This window comes from Xenia sp. Carnegie-2017, unplaced genomic scaffold, assembly GCF_021976095.1.
Source record: "Xenia sp. Carnegie-2017 unplaced genomic scaffold, XeniaSp_v1 HiC_scaffold_20, whole genome shotgun sequence".
Lineage (NCBI taxonomy): Eukaryota > Metazoa > Cnidaria > Anthozoa > Malacalcyonacea > Xeniidae > Xenia > Xenia sp. Carnegie-2017.
Window position 1 is genome coordinate 13,475,631 of NW_025813483.1, and position 18,134 is coordinate 13,493,764.

General features: G+C 35.1%; 3 protein-coding genes and 1 long non-coding RNA gene across 5 annotated transcripts; 3 read left to right on the plus strand and 1 right to left on the minus strand.

Annotated features, from left to right (window-relative positions):
- Positions 1-2,092: 2,092 nt before the first annotated feature.
- On the minus strand, positions 2,093-2,944 carry LOC124441140. Its single transcript, XR_006946886.1, has 2 exons — positions 2,778-2,944; positions 2,093-2,697 (listed from the first exon to the last, which is right to left on the minus strand). It is a non-coding gene; the product is annotated as an uncharacterized LOC124441140 (long non-coding RNA).
- Positions 2,945-3,075: 131 nt separating this feature from the next.
- Positions 3,076-7,568, plus strand: LOC124441138 (alpha-1,6-mannosylglycoprotein 6-beta-N-acetylglucosaminyltransferase A-like; the record flags this gene model as incomplete). Its single annotated transcript, XM_046991570.1, has 16 exons — positions 3,076-3,144; positions 3,262-3,324; positions 3,396-3,557; positions 3,832-3,995; positions 4,098-4,235; positions 4,426-4,562; positions 4,933-5,063; positions 5,134-5,211; positions 5,295-5,387; positions 5,504-5,587; positions 5,807-5,869; positions 5,959-6,075; positions 6,368-6,442; positions 6,508-6,604; positions 6,667-6,724; positions 6,802-7,568. Coding segments are annotated over 16 exons (1,725 nt in total), but the record flags the coding sequence as incomplete, so codon positions are not given.
- A 325-nt stretch (positions 7,569-7,893) lies between these two features.
- LOC124441731 (ankyrin-3-like) lies at positions 7,894-15,011 on the plus strand. Its single transcript, XM_046992196.1, has 22 exons — positions 7,894-8,028; positions 8,648-8,804; positions 9,225-9,412; positions 9,609-9,728; positions 9,814-9,925; positions 10,044-10,159; positions 10,256-10,303; positions 10,385-10,509; positions 10,578-10,626; positions 10,919-11,110; positions 11,270-11,353; positions 11,704-11,786; positions 11,887-12,051; positions 12,143-12,254; positions 12,551-12,720; positions 12,973-13,039; positions 13,115-13,171; positions 13,247-13,312; positions 13,422-13,492; positions 13,733-13,958; positions 14,416-14,514; positions 14,823-15,011. The coding sequence occupies exons 1-22, from the start codon at positions 7,903-7,905 to the stop codon at positions 15,009-15,011; spliced, it is 2,622 nt and encodes an 873-aa protein (XP_046848152.1). The 5' UTR covers positions 7,894-7,902.
- Positions 15,012-15,247: 236 nt separating this feature from the next.
- LOC124441139 (transient receptor potential cation channel subfamily A member 1-like) lies at positions 15,248-17,828 on the plus strand. 2 transcript variants are annotated; one of them, XR_006946885.1, is made up of 5 exons: positions 15,248-15,302; positions 15,376-15,444; positions 15,869-16,230; positions 16,970-17,038; positions 17,465-17,828. XR_006946885.1 is itself a non-coding variant. In XM_046991571.1 (5 exons), exons 1-5 carry the CDS (start codon positions 15,270-15,272, stop codon positions 17,651-17,653), a joined length of 546 nt encoding a protein of 181 aa, XP_046847527.1. In that variant the 5' UTR covers positions 15,248-15,269; the 3' UTR covers positions 17,654-17,828. The 2 variants fall into 2 exon arrangements, 1 of the variants encoding a protein (XP_046847527.1); XM_046991571.1 differs by having other exon boundaries at positions 15,869-16,054.
- The last annotated feature ends 306 nt before the right edge of the window (positions 17,829-18,134 follow it).

Sequence of the window (18,134 nt, forward strand, 5' to 3'; positions counted from 1 at the left end):
TGTATTGACAGCAAAAGATAATGAAAGCACTGAATTTTTTTCAGTTTTGTTTGCCAATAATGATCCGGAGAACACAGTTTTAATTTTATATACAGGGGTGAATCGGGGTGATTGCGATAGATTATATTGGTGATAAAGCAAATAATATAATTAAAAAGTTTCAGGTTACAAATAACTTGATATGATCAAGAGGAATGAGTGGGTTTCACTACGAACCATAAGGGGTACTGAATGAGGATTATCACAGTTTGGTTTTTTCTTGATTGACTCAAATAATTCAGCAGCAATGAACCGTTTTAATTTAATGATTTTTATTTCCAAGAGTTCCTGAAAAGAGTTCCTGGGACTCTAATATAAGAAAAACGTTTGTGGTGTCTTAAAGTATTTCACGAATGCAAACTGCGCACAATAGTTTCTAAGCGACGCATCTCAATTATACTTTGCAATTAAAATTCATTAACATAACGCGCGCTCGGGAGTGGAAGTGTTGTAACAGTACGAAATAAAGTCGCGCTCTATTTGTTCTTTGACATAAAATATTCAATTATTGTACAAGGATCAACAGTTATAATGGCTCATTAGGTCAATAAAAGGTATGTGCTTGCGACTGTGTTGATAATTTCACGAATTTACAATGAGAGAATTTCTACGACAAAGATTTGAAATAATTGTTGAATGAAATACGGAATATATTGTTTGATTATTGTAACTTATCAGCCCGTCTTACGAAAAGGAAATATTTTTGTTACTCTTAAATACTAGTTCTCAAGAACATAAACTAACGTCTTACAAAGGAACAGCGTCCTATAATTATATTAAAGCAAAAGGGAAACTTGTGAAAACTCTTCGAAGACTTTATCTTTAACAGACTTTAACGTATTGTTTTGGGTTATTGTAGTCGTTCAGTTGAGTGTTTTGTGTCATAGGTGTTGATGTAACGTCCATTAATCTCAAATTCAACTCAATGAGTGCCTAAGATTTTTTGACGTTCAGATGTTGACGATAGAGCACGACAACACTGCGTGTGATCTTAAATTGCCGAGTAAGAGCTATCTTTTACCAGCATGATTGTTCACAGTTGAATTCTTTCCGTTACAAAAATAGCGTAAAAAGCTTATATTTGCTTCGATGCTGTAGTTTAGAAAATAGATTTGAAGGCGTCTAACTAAAACATCAGTCTGACATATAATAAATGATGATAGTTTTAGCTTTGCTAAAAACAACAAAATAAAGGTTATAGGATTTATTTTGACCCGGATATGACATTGTGTAGCAGCTGTCAAACTTGTAAATGAAATGCTTCAAATGATGCAAAAAAAAGGTCGTAACGATCCGATCATTCGGAAAATAAGTTCACGTTTTCAATGTTAAGAAGTGCAGATTTATGAAGCAGAGCCTTTGGTATCGGGTTTTAGAAGACTCCAGGGTGGTTTGAAGACAAGACAATACATCGTGCAAAGCATGTCTGGTCACCTAAATTTTAACCCTGGCGCAATTGATAACTTCCTCGCTCACAAACTGTCATAAATGCCATCTGTTGTCTATTCACATGTTCCAACACTGCGCAAACTATTTAAATTTTTCATCACTTGCGTCCCAAAATCAAAAACTATCACGCGTAAGAAATGTCTCAAGTGTGCGCTGAACAAATACGATATATACTCATAAAATGACGAATTATGATTGGTTCTGAAGTAGAATGAGGTACGATACACTTTAGAAATTATAAATCTACTTATCTTGGACTATTAATTAGTGATTTACCCAATCGGAAATCCATCCATCTTGGGTAGTTACTTACGATTATTCCTTTTCAATAAAAACCTTACATGATGTTATGTAGGAGGAGAAAAAACGCCGTGAACAGGAGGTTTAACGAGTGTTTAAAGATAACTATGCATCCTAATATTTTGCTTGTTTCATATGCAGTCCTGTAAAGATTCGTAAGCAAGAGGAAAGCTAGAATTGTCTACTTTCATAAAAATACGAATATTTCAAATAAATCTGAAATTGTTGCCAGACAACGAATAATGTGTAGGTCACAGCTATCACACGTGAGTTTCATGCATGTGCACGACAAGTGCACCAGTGATTAACATTTGATATGCAAATGTATTTAACAACAAGAAATAATTAATGCTGTTTACAAACTACAAGTCAACAAACTATATAGAACATGCTTTCAAATACAAAATACAAAGTTACAATTTTATAATGGACGTATTTACCTCGAATTTCTCCGAAAGGTGACGTTTCTTGATTAAAAACTCAACTTTGCTATTATTACGTATTTGAAAAGATTTAATTTTGAGGATTGTTGTTATGACAGAGTGAAATGTCTTGTATTAATGTTCCAACTTCATGAATCTTTAGGCTGGTTGTCAGCTTTTTATTCTCGGTTAGATGAACGAACTTTCACTGTAAAAATTCAAGAGTCGTTTCCTTGAGACATATAATGTTGAAAACATAATAATGTCAATAAGAATGCGGCTGTATCAGCTCATAATCATCGCGTGGTTTGGCTCACTCATCGTCATATTTTCATATATCACCAATTTGGGTACGTGAGGACAAATTATTTTAAAATTTTAAGAGCATTATAATGAGAGTTTTTCTTTCTTTATTTCTTCTTTCATTGCAATGATCAGGCTCACCAGATCCTCAGTCCATACCAACGAAAACCTTTACCGAACCACTCTATGAACGGCAAAATGATTATTGTAAGTTGTGATATACATGTAAAAATAACGTAAACAAGCATCACGGAGGTTTATTACCGTTTCATTAAATTCCTCAGAAATTCCTTTATCTGCTGTGTGACCCATATGAATTTGCACTATGTATGTGTGTTTAGCTCCTCTTAACTCATCGCTAGTAGTAACGAATACTGCCGACGTTTGGACGTCTGAGGAAATTCGAGCAGAAACTTTACAGTGTCCACTACCTGAACCTAGTAGAGTTTATCCTTTTTGTCAGGAAAATGTCGTGGTAAGGTGACGTGGAGGAAACGTGCCTTTCAATGAAACCACCTTCATGTTTATCACCTTCTTCTTAGAAACTGTGGGATTATGGTGATCGGGTTTGTTACAAAAATTTGGTGTGGACAAATATGACGATTGCTCCATTTTGAAATATCTTAGTGAGGTAAAGAAAAGATAATGGTGTAAATGAATGAAGAAAACCGTTTTTCACTTTAACGTTTTATGCATTCCTTCTTCATGTAGAAAGTTTTGATGAATTTCCGGCTTGTGTTATTTTCAGGTTGAAAATTGGTGTCCACTTCAGCCTGGAAGAAACATTTCCACAGAGAAATCTGTAGAGGACGTACGTATAGATAACTTTTTCTCCTTTGTTACTTGTGTTTACTTGTCTTAATAATTTTTTCACGATGATAGGCGCACCTACGTCGGAACATAGAAGGTGCTTTTAATATCCTTAAGAAGTCTTATTTTAAATGGAGTCGAAATCGATTGTCCAGTTGGTGGTCCCGATGGATTGATGGCGTTGATACTCTGGCCGTGAAGCGCCACAAAAAACGAAGGAGAGTTAAACAGAAGGTCATTATCTAATTAAAATGATGAATAAGTAGCGACAGGTTGTGGCCGGTAAAATAGGAAATTAGGCCATAGGTTATTTTATTTAACCTTTGCATGTTTTTATGTCTTGTTCTTAGAATTGAATTTCTATGTCCTCGATTATATTTTTGTCGAAAAGTGTACGCCGCTTTTTTCTTCTCGTTTCATCAGCACTTATTTAGTTAGCATTTTATACACCGGAGTAAATCATTATGTAGGAAGGATTTGAACTAACACAAATAATGTTCTTTATCAGATTCTCGTTCATCTCGGCTCTTTCGCTGACGTTCCTGCATTATTTTATGGTGCTACGTCTGGCGGCCCTCTGGGAGAACTTGTGCAGTGGACTGATCTCATAACATCGTTATATTTACTGGGACATGATCTAACTGTGAGTGCATCGCGGAAGCAAATAATCGAGTAAGTGAACTAGCCGAATTATATGTTGGTTAGATTCGTTTAGGATATTGGGGAAATCTAGGTTTTTGTTTCTCTGTTTATGAATGATATATCGTACTTTAGTCTTCTTGGTCAACCGGATAAAGATGGCTGTGTTCCTGACAAACACGCGCGGGCTTCTCCATTCGATATCATATTTACAGACATCGTCGGTGTTCTTCACATAAAGAATACAACTGGCTCACTTTTTTCAAAGTATAAGTAAGTGGACGGATACGATACTTTTTTTATGAGGTACAATATTCACGATATATTCCACATGAAGGGATATTTATGACCAAGGTACATTCAGATCGCATTTAATAAATTAAAATGTTGTTAAAAGGTCTGTATCTGATATTCTTTAACTCTAACGACTCCATCCATATTTGTTGATATCTCACTTTTATAGATGTCGTTTACGTGTCGTGGACTCCTTTGGTACGGAAGCAGAGTTCAATCATCGTGGATACAGGAAACATATTCAGGGAGGAAAGTCACCTTGGGGAGGCCTGGATCTAGATCTTCGACAGTTCATGACAATGTTCCGTAAGTTGTAATAAATCGGAATTCTTTTGCAAAATCTTTGTCCTTCTATGGGCAAAGATCATTCATAAAACTTGCCATAAAATCGGACAGCAAAAAAGGTCGGAACATTTAAGATGCCGAACAACTATCCCATTTTTTAAGTTCCAGAGGCAAGGGGGTGTGACAAAACGTCACCCTCTTCATTCTACTTGTAAACGATTCAAAGTTCCTCATCATATATTCGATGATACTACATTTCAACTTGTATTGTTGATCTTCATGAAAGTGCGTGTTATCCAGTCAAGTCAGTGATTTTAATGTTGCACATTCACGTGATGTTATTGCTCTGCCTTTATTCTTCTGTGACATTCAATTGTGTTGTAATGTCTAGCTCACAGTCCCGACAACACATTCTTGGGTTTTGTGTCCGGAGTTAAGCTAAGTTCGTCTGAAAGTAAGCGCATCATGGCGAAGAAAAGGGATCAAGGTTTAGTGTATGGCAAAGTCCTGGAATACTGGAGGGTTAGTTGGTATTTTGTTATGTTGCTTTAAGTGATTTGAAACCAACGTACCTTTTAAATTGATTCCGTAGGGTAATATGCAGTATTTAAAACTGCTAAGTCAGTATGTCAAGGTTCATGCAACGACGATCAGTATGGACATCAGTGACGTATGTATTATCATATAATTATGTTTTGGTTTATCTTTCACACTTCTGTATTTATTGATTGTTTATTCTTCTATTTACTCTAGAAACAAGGAGAAAGAGTCAAATTACCTGGATATGTGGAAAATCATGGAATCCTTCAACATGGCGCTGTCGTGAATCTTTTACAAAAGTCTAAGGTATGAAAACAATATAAAATTTCCTTGAAGAACCTCCTCTGTATGTTTATGAAAGTAATAACTGGATGTTGTGCACAGGCGTTAAGTAGATCTACATGTTCTTATGTTTCACATAGATATTTATCGGACTTGGTTTTCCCTATGAAGGTCCAGCTCCTCTTGAAGCTATTGCCAATGGAGCAGTATTTATTAATCCAAAGGTGCACTTAATGAAATATTATTCCTATTGTTACATAAATAAATGCTGTTCATTCATACGGTCATTTCATAAACCTTTTATGTCGATTCAGCAGTTTCAAATACTTCAGTACACAAAAACTGCGTTAGTTGGAGATCTGTAACAAAACCATTACAAAACATGAACTAATCGTTTTCCATTTCAAGATATTGATCTTACTAAACATTTTATTTGTCACCAGTTCACGGAACCGAGGAACCGTTTCAATACAAAATTTTTTAAGGCAAAGCCAACAGGAAGATCGGTAAGATGATGTAACCGGTTGAAATTTTATGCATTATTACATTTCAAATATTTATACATCTAATCCAAGGATATTTTTGTTTTTCTAAGCTAACATCACAAAGTCCTTACCTGGAAGAGTTTGTCGGCAAACCTTACGTTTACACAATTGACATTAAAAATCTTACCGAAGTAAACGAAACTTTAAAAATGATTTTGAAAAAGAAGGTGCGCACTTAAAAGAACGTTATAAAATGAGAAAAACATTACTTGTACATGCTTGAAAGCGGTTATAGTTTAAACTGTTCATAAACCAATTCTATGTGCTTTATGTTGTCTTCTAAACCCGCCTTGATTAGCCCATATTGCAATTGCTTAAACTATGTAATGTACATAATGTAATGTGTCAGACAAAACATAATAAAACGTGTCTTGTAAAAAATTGTTGTATTTTGTGCGTGCAAAATATGTCGCTTGCTTTCTTTCATATTTCTTATTGAAACAATTTTCACATTAAAAGGTTCCACCATTTCTACCATTGGAGTTTACGTGTCTGGGGATGTTAGAGCGAGTCGATGCTCTTGTTACGAACCAGGTAATCTTACTTTAGTTCGTTTAGAACTCGAGTATTTTCTTATTCCTTCATCTGCTCTTATGTAGGATTTTTGTGAACGAATTTTATGGCCCCCGTTGAAGAAACTAAAGATTATTTTAAGCCAACCTGGCGATTCATGTAAGGAGACTTGTGCAGCTCATGGTAAGTGGTGTGAGGTTCGGTTTGCTTGTCATCTCTCTACCTAAATGGTAATTTTTCTTCAGGACAGATTTGTGAGCCCGCGTATTGGGAAGATATCAACCAGAGGGCATTCTTGAAGAAGTGAGTAGTTGATGTTAAAAGAGCATAACCACAGTTCTATTTATAAAAGGTTACAAGAACGCTTTTCTCTTTTCTAGATTAAGAAAATGTCGATCATATGAAGTAGTCAGCGCTCTCCATGCACCGTCGTTGAACAGTGAAAACGACGCCTGCAATCTTCAAGAGAATGTTATGCTGTTTTCATGTGTTGCTAAGCAACCTTTAGTACGAAGATTGTGTCCATGTCGAGACTATAGAAAGGAACAAGTGGCATTATGTGACGGATGTTATTAATTTTGTTGCACGACACTCACTGGTTTCTTCATACAACTCTGACAATCTTCAGGTGTTCACATTATCCACAATTATCGCTACTTATGGCTTGAGATTTCCCAAATGAACAAGAACCATTTCAAAGTATCCGTAACTTTTCCCAAAATCAAGGACATTCATAATTCCCCAATTACTCTCCCGTTTTCGTGATGAATTTTCCATCAACTAGCAGCTGCGTTTCTCCATGACGGAGGCGGACCCGAAGAGATAGCTAACTGTGCAATGACTTTAAAAAGCGTTTTAATGAATGCTGCCTCAGTCAATCATATATGTTTTTCACAAAAACACACATTAAAACACGAATTTAATTAAAATCGGTTTTATGTTATGCTCTGTCATATAATTCACACCCCATGACATCTCTGAGTAATGCCTCTTTATCTGCATACGTTATATACATGTTAATGCAAGATGTAAATATTCAAAAATAAATATCTGAATTTAAGCAAACATATTGTAAATTTGAAGTTTTGAGGACGGAAGAAAATTTCATGTGACTTATACTTAAATGCAATTAGAAAAATGTCAAATATCTAAGATGTAATATTTCTTCTTTATTGCGACTTTCAACAATTAAATAATTTTTGGTATGTTGTCTTATCTATTAAAAAATTGTCATTCGACTAATGCGCTCCGATCTAAAACTTCTTTGTTAAAATAAGCAAACAAACTATAAGAGAAAACCTCATAAAAGTAATTTAAAATTAATTATAAAAACAACTTTGAGTTGATTAAAACTTTTTTGCTGATAACTTAATTAATCTCTGTACAGCTTTGTAATCAATACGCTCTTAATAATTCAACATCTCATCCTACAGTGGGAGAAAACACTTACTTTTGCGTCGCCGCATGTGAAGGTTAGCAAAATGTCCCGGTATTTTGTGGAGTTTTGTCGCAAAAAATTAAAGCGAGTATCGAACGACGAGGAAGAGTTAAAACTTGATCAGGAATTTGGAAATCAATATATGACGACCTGCTTTGGTCTTTATCAGGTGAGAATGATTTCAAAAAGATTGTAAATCATCTGCTCTGTGTTTTTCAACTTATCCCAAAAAGCAAGACATCTATCTTTTTTAAATAATTAATATTTTTGTTGTTGTTATTAATGTCTATTGACGATCTATATAGTTAGCGAGATCGCGTTTAAGCTCTCTCTCTATCAAAACATTTTTCATTTTATAACTACTCATGGACTCTAGTGAAGTTTCATTTTTTAATGAAATAGCAGAATGTAGAAGGCATTTATCGCACGATCCAAAAGTTGTAAACTCAATAAATTTCTCGCCTTCGGTAAATAGCAGAAATTGTCAAAGGTTAGTCTACTCACCTGAGCTAGGAGATTGAGTTTGGCTCAAGTTTATTATAGATATGTAAAAAAAATTGTATATAAAATAACTTTATTGGGTTACTACGCTCGTAGATAGGCTGATCTACCCTCCTTTGCGTGCGAAATTGTGGTTCCATTCGTACATAGTGTTGGTATTAATAACAAGCGATAAAAGTATGCTATAATATTTCCTAAATCCTGAATAGCATTGTGTTTCTACAGCAATCGTGACAGAGAATATTTTAAGAACAGACATTTCCAATCAACTCATACTCTCTCTGTAGGCTTGTCTAGTTGGCGATGTCGAGGCAGTTCGATGGTATATTAACATTAGACGTACAGATGTCAATCAACCAGATAGCAATGGCTGTACAGCACTATTTTATTGCATTCAGAAAGATAGAGTTGTACTGGTCCGAGATCTTATTAATGCTGGAGCCAGTAAGACTCATTACAAAATAGTTTCTTTTAAACGGGTTGAAAATTTATACTATATTTTGTTGCATGAAACATCTGGTATTTGTCTGTTGAAAAAAACTGAGCATTTCCTTTTTTTCATTCACTTAAACATGAAACGAAGGATATTCCAAAAGTGGATATAGTACATTATTCTAGTTAAGATGGTACATATTTAAATCGATATTTACAATTATAGAAATTTTCGTGTTTTTGTCAATATATCATGCTCATTTGTACAACGCCCACTTTCGGACTATCCTTCGTTGTGATTTGGCTGAAACTCTCAGCTGAAAAATGACTAAAAATAAACTTGTGAACATCTTGCGTGATGTCTGTTTATGAATAATAGAATCAGAATATCATTATCACATGTTTGATGTATATATATATATATTACGTCAGATGTAAATCAACAAGCAATTCTCGAGGAAGGAATTAAAATCACTCCGTGTCACGTGGCAGCAAAGTACGACAGAAAAGAATGTTTAAAAATTCTTCTTGATAATGGCGCAGATGCAAATGTCAAAAACTTATTTGGTCAAACTCCTTTACACATGGCGGCGAGAAGAAAACTCAATGACGTCATTGACGTAAGTTGAACTCTGACCACTGACTCTGACACATAAAGCATTCTAGTAAAACACAAAACAATAGACACTCCGTACATAGTAAACATAATTTAATCTAAACGTGTCGACAAGTGTTACACGTCATCATCAGTAGAAAAATGTAACCCTATCATTATTACCTATTCCCTATGTCCTTTATTCATATTATCCATTTTAGATCCTAATCAACCACGGCAAAGTAAGTGTAAACTGCACTGACAACGACATGGTCACCCCATTACATCTTTCAGCTACACCTGGAAATGACAATGAACGCTCAAAAATCGTCCAAACTTTGGTAAGATTTTTTCAACAAGGAGAGAAAGCTACATTACAAAATCACAGTGATGAAATCATACATGCGAATTGCTGAATGTTTACAGTTAAATAATGGTGCCTGTTCGTTAAGTGAAGACAACGATGGAAATACTGTATTTCATGAAGCTGCAAGAAATAATGTTGATGATGTTCTTGATATTTTGATTGAAAACAAAGGTACCTCGAAGCACCGACATTTTCTTCAACTCTACTTACCCCCAACCCCAAAGATTGTATTATTCAATGTAAAAATGAGTGGAATATTCGGTTTTCATTTTTGATTACCTATTAATAGGAATACATTTCCAACAGAATGAAAGTGGATTCACAAGCATTGCGCAAGTTTTAGACAAGCCAGGAAAAGATGGCAATAACTGCCTCCATCTTGCAGTTATACACAACAGCGATAAAGTATTTAAGACATCATCTATTTGTCGTTTATTGTACGCTATGGGTCCCCGCATAGCAAAAACCCGCGTAGCAAAAACCCCTATCTTTTGTGTTTAGATTATTCAAAAATGCCTTGATTACAAAGCTGATATCAACAAAAAGACGGTGATTTAATCCTGTGGCCTTTTAAATGCTTTCAAACTACAAGTACTCAATCAAATTTTGTTTTATTTCCTCCTTCAATAGTCTGATGGAGATACACCGCTCCATATTGCCTGTTGTAAGGGAAACGCCAGCACGACAAAAATTCTTTTGGAGAACGGAGCAGATCTAGGCATTGTGGATAAGACAAATCGCCATTGTATTCACAGGTATGCTTTGACCAGAAAGATTGTGGAACGTTTTCAGCTTCATCAAATATGAATTTTATTCCATTCAGAGCTGCTGCAAAAGGAAGTGTTGAAGTTTGTGATTTACTTTTGAAGAAGGTAATAAACTTTGAAGACTTTGGCAAATGACAATATGTTTTCCTGTTATAAGAGATATGGCTGTTTCAGATTTTAGAAAAGCATGATTTTCCATCATTTTTATAACGCTTGAAAACGCATAAGAAAGTTAACCATCGGCAAGAGGGAGTATGGTCATTTAGGTTTTGATAGTCTTTTTTCATAAAATTGTTAAAAGTATGTGTTGAACCTCGATTTTTTGTTTGTTAAAGTGACGAAAGTGTGATTGCATGCTCATGAAACGTATTTTTCAAGACTTTTTTATTTATCACAGGGCGCTTTCATAGACACCAATCATCCCTGTGGTACAGCATTGATAACTGCTAGCCGCTTTCAACAACACGAAGCTGTCAAGTTCCTTCTCGACCAAGGTGCATCACCGAGCATGCGTAATACTATGCTGGACACTTGCTTGCATATTGCAGTTAAAAATGCTGATGTAGCAACTGTTAAGATAATCATGGAGGTAAATAAATTTTTTTATTTAATTATCTTCTCTGATTGTATTGAAATTTCAGTATCTTTCACCGATCGAGTATACAACGTGCCCCATGTATACCAACGTTGTTTTTGGATTTTTTCACTAGTCTTTTTCTGAACTGACATGGTTTCTACATTTTCTAAGAAATGTGGTCGAGAATTGTTGGAACTGAAAGATAAGAACGAAAACACCGCTTTGCATTTGGCAGCAACAACTGGTAACTTAGAGGTATAAAAACTTAGAATGATCAAAATATAGAGATGTTTAGAGACATGGAAGCACAGAGGTATGAGAAGATATGAAGACATGAAAACATAGAAATATGAAAACATAGAGATGTGAAAATTTAAAGATATAAAAATTTAGATTTGTTGAAAGGTAGATGTGAGGATATTTAGAGACATGAAACTTAGAAGGGTCAAAATTTATAGGAATTACTTAGAGGCATGATAACTTCGAGGAATGAAAATTGAAGAGTATCAAAAGAGATATGAAAACTTAGGATTAAAACACAACTTTTTAAAAGTCGAATGTCGTACAAGTACTTCATAATGAGCATTTTCAACGAACATTTTCAGGTTTTTGACATCTTGTTAGCGTACAATCCCAACACAAAAGCAATAAATGACAGAGGAAAGGTTGCAATACACATTGCCGCTGAGTAAGTAATTTCTTTGTGCCACGTGTGCTTTTTGTATCAATGTGTTTATAATGAATACCATCTTTGGTTGTTGTTCTATAGCTGATGTCTTTTCCTCTAGGAATGGAAGATATGAATGTCTCAAGTTGTTTCTTGAATCTTGCAAATGTTCTACAAATGTGACTGACTTTATGTGGCGAACAGCATTACATCTTGCGTGTCTTTCAAGAAGCGACTTAAAAATAGTTGAACTGTTACTGGAGCACGGAGCTGATCCAAACGCAAGGTAATAAAAATATGTTCTTATGGTGATGATCCCTCTAGATCCCTTTTAAATGATACAGCTGCGTGGGTGTAATTGGTATTTCTTTGTATAGAGATGACAGACGATGGACACCGTTGTTGTATGTAGCTACAAAAGGATGCCCTTACGTCACTCAGCTATTGGTCAAGTATGGGGCAGATATCAACTTGTGCGATAAAAACAAAGTGAGAACTTGCATTTTTTAATCATTATAGATAGCATGCTGGATGCTCTCTATAATAATTTGGGTTATATCTAACTTACAAGGAACTATGTATGTGTTTTCTTGACATCTGAGCTCAACAGAGAAAATGTTTGCCGACTAAAACAGATTCAAATTAACTTTTAACCATATTCATCTGATTTGCCCTTTACAGTCAGAAGTCTTACTTAAGATTTTGAATTTCGTGACATCAACAACCATATATGTCATTCTTGGCAAAGTTTCATAAACATGGCTTCCTTCCTTTACTTGTAACAGATGACAGCGTTATGTTTGGCCGCGAAAAACAATTGTGCTGAAGCAGTGGAGGTGTTGCTGCAACATGGCGCTAATCCAACCATTCTCAATTGTGATAATCTCAGTTGTATGGATATTGCGCTCGACAATCGTCACCATGATGTCTGTATGGTGCTAGCAAAAAGTGACAAGTGAGTGATAAAATGGAAAACGATTATATACTTCATGTTATATTGAGTTCTACGCAATGTGCTCGACAAGTATTGGTTTGATGATTTTGCCATTAATGAAAAGTAAATACACAACTATTTGTTAGAAATTTTGTTCACTTAGTTATCTTACACAGTTAGCATTAACGGTTGTTGTTGTAGGAACTCTTCTTACAGAGAATTTTAGCCAAAGTTGACTTTCAGTCAAATATAGATTATTTCTACTATCCCCAGGTGGAAAAGTTTGGTCACTTGTTCCATAATGGAAAAATGTCTGGAGTATTCGCCAGAAGTTGCAAAGGTTATCGATAAGAAAATACAATTTTACTTGCAATAAATATCGTGGTTTTGTAGTTTCTTTCTTTATTCTTGTCAGGTTATTCTAGACAAATGTATCGAGTATAGTGGAAGAGAAATCGACGCAGATTATAAAGTATACTCCTTAAAGATAACCATCTCACTTTGAGTTCCACTTACATTTAAGTATATGAGCTGTCTTTTATCTTAGGTGACCTATAATTTTGACCTCCTTGATCCACCCACGGATGAGGATGAAGACTATTATGGACCAATGGTAGTTGAAGGAAACTATGTACTCTAAGAACGAGCATAATATTATCAGTTTGATTCATCGCACAAAGATATATTTTCATGAAAAGCGAAAAATCTATTTTTCCTTTCAGACGATGAAAATCGCCCGCCGAAACGAGCTGTTAATGCATCCCTTGACTCGAAAACTTCTAGACACAAACTGGTCAGTAAACGAATCTCTGTAAATTTTCACATGTAACCGCACCTGAATGTTGAATCGATCGTGTCTTGACGGTCCATAGGGACTATTTAGGAGAAACACCAGAGTCGTTATTGTCATACCAGGAAATGAAAGATTTGAGACGAGTTCCAATTTCTTATCTAGCATAAATTCCTGTTGTTTGTATCTAAGTTAATCTATAATAGTTTATTTTATTTGTATATTCTGTTGTGATTTTTCTAGGATAAATGGCGTTCGTTACATCTACTACTCCCAAATGCTTTTGTTGGCTGTAGCATTGGTCATAACGACAGTGTTTCTTGTGTGGTTTACACGAGTTTTAGGAGAGTGCTATGACAAACTTTCAGAAGATGAAGGTTATTCGAAGAACCACTCATGCTATCAAAATAAAAGTTGTCTTTCCCGTAACCATCAATTTTATCAAGATAATGAAACAAGTTGCGTGAAGGTAAAGAACATTGCAGTAGGTTTGAGTAATATTACGGTAGTTTGGAATACGGTTGCGGTACACTGAACTAAGATTACAGTAGGTGGAAGAAAAGTTGCATTAGGTGGGAGTAGGATTGCAGAAGGTGGGAGTAAGTTAAAGCAGATGGGAGTAAGATTGCAGGAGGTTGGAGTAAGTTAAAGCAGATGGGAATAAGATTGCAGGAGGTTGGAGTAAGTTAAAGCAGATGGGAGTAAGATTGCAGTAGATGGGAGTAAGATTGCAGTAGGTTGGAGTAAGTTAAAGCAGGTGGGAGTCAGGTTGCAGCCACTTTCCAGCAAGGTTGAAGCAGAGTAAAACAACATCCATCTTTCAGTCTAAATTTTACAAGTGGTAAAGCTATTTGAGCAAAGTATTTTAAAATATCGTTCGCGTTTCTCACTCAACATTTGCCTTGTGTGTTCTATTTTTCTCTAAGGTCAATCATTCGCCAGGTAAAACGCTTGCAAAAAGATCCATTATGTTTGTATACTTTCTCTTGTATCTTGGGAAGGAATTGAACCAACTGAGATTAGAGGTAAACATTCAAATTTTTATCAAATCAATGGAGATAAAACCTTTTTCTATTTCATAATTTTGTATCAACAAGAAAAGCTGTGATGGAATTCTTCATGAAATATAGTATAAAACAAATTCCGAAAAAACAAGACATCTTGAGATTGCAAAATATGCATCAAAACAAGACGAGAAGTGAACTGTAAATTTTCGACTTTATTTCAAAGTCATCCTCAGACAGAATGAGGCTTTATACTATATTTCTTCAAATTGTCGGCTGGTCATGGTTTTTGGTTTGAATTCTTCACGAGTTTAACAATTTTTCTTTAGCGTTGGGAATACTTTCTCGAAATAACAAACTATCTTGATGTGACGGTCGCCGTCTTGTTTCTCCTGTTTGTCAAAATTCCAAGCGAAATGCCCATTCCCTATGTTCGTCTCAAATTCGGAATAATGGGGATATTTGCATATTATTTATTAATGTTTCTATGGACTCGAGGGTATGTCGAAAGATATTGAATTAGCCATTCTTTCATGTACATAGGATTTAATGTGCAGACTACTTAGAGGTCAATCGAAAATAAGAATAAGATAATATTTATGTATTGTATATACTGCAATAGCTGTTACGAGTGTAGCAACTTATTACACACTGAAAACCATATTCAATGCAATACTTGATGACTTCATTATAACGATGCACCAAGGTCTTTCATAGTTATTACTCATTTCATTTCTTCTTTTTTCAGCCTCACTCGTTTTGGTGTTTACATTACGATGTTTCTCGAAGTATTGGCGACGCTCCTTAAGGTAGACATTTCGTGAATTATTTCAAAACGTATTTGATAATGTCCAAACGAGGAATTTTAATTTTGTATGATAGGTGATGTCTGCTTTTGCTGTTCTACTCCTTTGTTTTGCTGTAACATTTTATGTCATATTTACTACAATAGTGAGTATATGTCTTTATATATATTACCGAAATCAGTAAAGTGCTTTTTTACGGAATTAAAGACAGTTAAAAGGCAGCATAGAAATGCTCATTTACTTAACTATCTTTTTAACTCTATAAGAACTACACTCATTTCTAATTTCATTAAAATATCTATAAAAATCAGTAATGCTTTCTCAATCACCAGTTTCATAGATATTGATATAGAGATAAATGACAAATACGGATGTTTCCTCGATCACCGATTTTATAGAAGTTATTGATATAGAGACAAATGACAAAGACCAACTTGTCGTCAAAAGTTTTTTTACTGGTTTGCCATGAAAACAGTCGAGAAAAAATGTTCTTTTGATTTCTAACGTCAATAAAGCTCTTTGCATAGGTTCATATTCGTCTTTTAAACACCAAGTGTTTTACATTTCAGATACACGAGGATTTTAAGGTGTTTCACGAGTCATCTCTTAAAGTAATGATAATGCTCATGGGGGAACTTGACTATTCAGGATTTCGCCACAGAACAGAGTTGTTAACTATGGGAATGGAATATGTTGCAATAGGTGTTTTCATTGTATTTTGTGTGACCGTATCTCTGGTCGTAAATAATCTCTTGGTGAGTGAGCTTTCAACGACAATATGTTGCAATAGGTGTTTTCATAGTAGTTTGTGTGACCGTATCTCTGGTCGTAAATAATCTCTTGGTGAGTGAGCTTTCAACTACAATATGTGGTCATATGTGTCTTCATTGTATTTTGTGTGACCGTATCTCTGGTCGTAAATAATCTCTTGGTGAGTGAGCTTTCAATTACAATATGGGGCCATATGTGTCTTCATTGTATTTTGTGTGACCGTATCTCTAGTCGTAAATAATCTCTTGCTGAGTGAGCTTTCAACTACAATATGGGGCCATATGTGTCTTCATTGTATTTTGTGTGACGGTATCTCTAGTCGTAAATAATCTTTTGGTGAGTGAGCTTTCAACTACAATATGGGACCATATGTGTCTTCATTGTATTTTGTGTGACCGTATCTCTGGTCGTAAATAATATCTTGGTGAGTGAGCTTTCAACTACAATATGGGGCCATATGTGTCTTCATTGTATTTTGTGTGACCGTATCTCTAGTCGTAAATAATCTTTTGGTGAGTGAGCTTTCAACTACAATATGGGGCCATATGTGTCTTCATTGTATTTTGTGTGACCGTATCTCTGGTCGTAAATAATCTTTTGGTGAGTGAGCTTTCAACTACAATATGGGGCCATATGTGTCTTCATTGTATTTTGCGTGACCGTATCTCTGGTCGTAAATAATATCTTGGTGAGTGAGCTTTCAACTAAAACAAGACTCCTCAGTATTTGTTTCGTTGAACCTCTATTCAGCGGACAACTACGTGAATTCTTTCAAGTGTACGGTAACTTTAAGTGTACGCTGAGTTGGGTTTACTAACTACAGATGTACGCTGGATTAAATTCCGTCATTATAGTATTCCTATAACCAGAGTTTCGACAGTATTCATTCATGATTGCAGATTGGTCTTGCCGTTGGTGATATAGAGGCAGTGAGAAAAAAAGCCGAAATAAATCTTGTTTCGCTACAGGTGCGTCATTTTGTGTGCGGCTAGCCATTTCGCAGACCACTAAACGTTGTTTCATGTGTGATGTTCCCAGGGACACATATTCCTCAAAGCTTGGAAGATTTTACGTTCTGACACCAACATTTGTAGAGTCTCACTTATTTGATAGAGAAATCCACAAATTTTGCTGGAAAGACTTTTTTCGTCCTCTATCAGTTTCTTTATAAACTTTTTTTTTACATATTTTATAAAACCTGGGGTGTCATAACCTCCAACTCCCCTACGTATGTCCCCCCCCGTGCACGCTCTCAATACTTCTCTAGGCAAATGACTACGAAAGTCAGTAAGAGGTCTTGTAAAGGAATATATTTTGTCATTATGAACTCTGTAGAAAAAACTGGGCATTTCTTCACCTAGACGCTCTGCCTACCTATTTTTGTTCATTTCTAGGCGAGCCAGATTGCAGAAACAAGAGAGAAATTAATATGCAAAATGTTTCGTCGAAGATTTTACGTTAAGACATTGACAGAAATGCCAAACAGACACGACTTACACTCGAAACATCGACACAGGAAACACGTCAATGTAATCGCTCGCATGTACAGAGCAATTGTTAGAAAAAGAGCTGAGCTTAAATGAGCCTCTTTACACTTCTGAATATTTAGGGATTAATACTCAGCTTAATGACCATTCATGGAAAACTAATCCTTGCTTTAAATAAAAGATTATCCATATATATTACACATAACTAAGATAAGCAATATTGAATGTTTAAAAACTGAAGTTTGTTTGAAATATCATGGTTATATGCATACGTTTTTGGATAATTTTCACTGTTTCTACTATACTTTCTAGTTAAGAAGTCTCCTCAAATTGCATTAAATAGCAATTTACAGATTCAAGAAATCAAAAATTTCCCAGGGGTATACCCCTAACCCATTTAAATCGTCTACAAGCAACCGGAACAATTTGAAATTGGAGGTTACAGGCTTGAAAGGATTTCATTTCAATTTGACCAAATGATTTAAAACACAAAATCTGCATGTGATAATAAATTACTCCAATGAATGGCTCTTGAATACATTACAAAGTTAGGAAAGTAGTAAGCTACTGCACCCTA

Coding starts and splice junctions, on each gene's coding strand:
- LOC124441731 (XM_046992196.1), top strand. CDS start 7,903: ATGTCCCGGTATTTTGTGGAGTTTTGTCGCAAAAAATTAAAGCGAGTA. Junction 11,354..11,703: donor CAACAACTGGTAACTTAGAG/GTATAAAAACTT, acceptor GAACATTTTCAG/GTTTTTGACATCTTGTTAGC. Junction 13,313..13,421: donor AAGACTATTATGGACCAATG/GTAGTTGAAGGA, acceptor TTTTCCTTTCAG/ACGATGAAAATCGCCCGCCG.
- LOC124441139 (XM_046991571.1), top strand. CDS start 15,270: ATGTTTCTCGAAGTATTGGCGACGCTCCTTAAG. Junction 16,055..16,969: donor TGGTCGTAAATAATCTCTTG/GTGAGTGAGCTT, acceptor TCATGATTGCAG/ATTGGTCTTGCCGTTGGTGA. Junction 17,039..17,464: donor TAAATCTTGTTTCGCTACAG/GTGCGTCATTTT, acceptor GTTCATTTCTAG/GCGAGCCAGATTGCAGAAAC.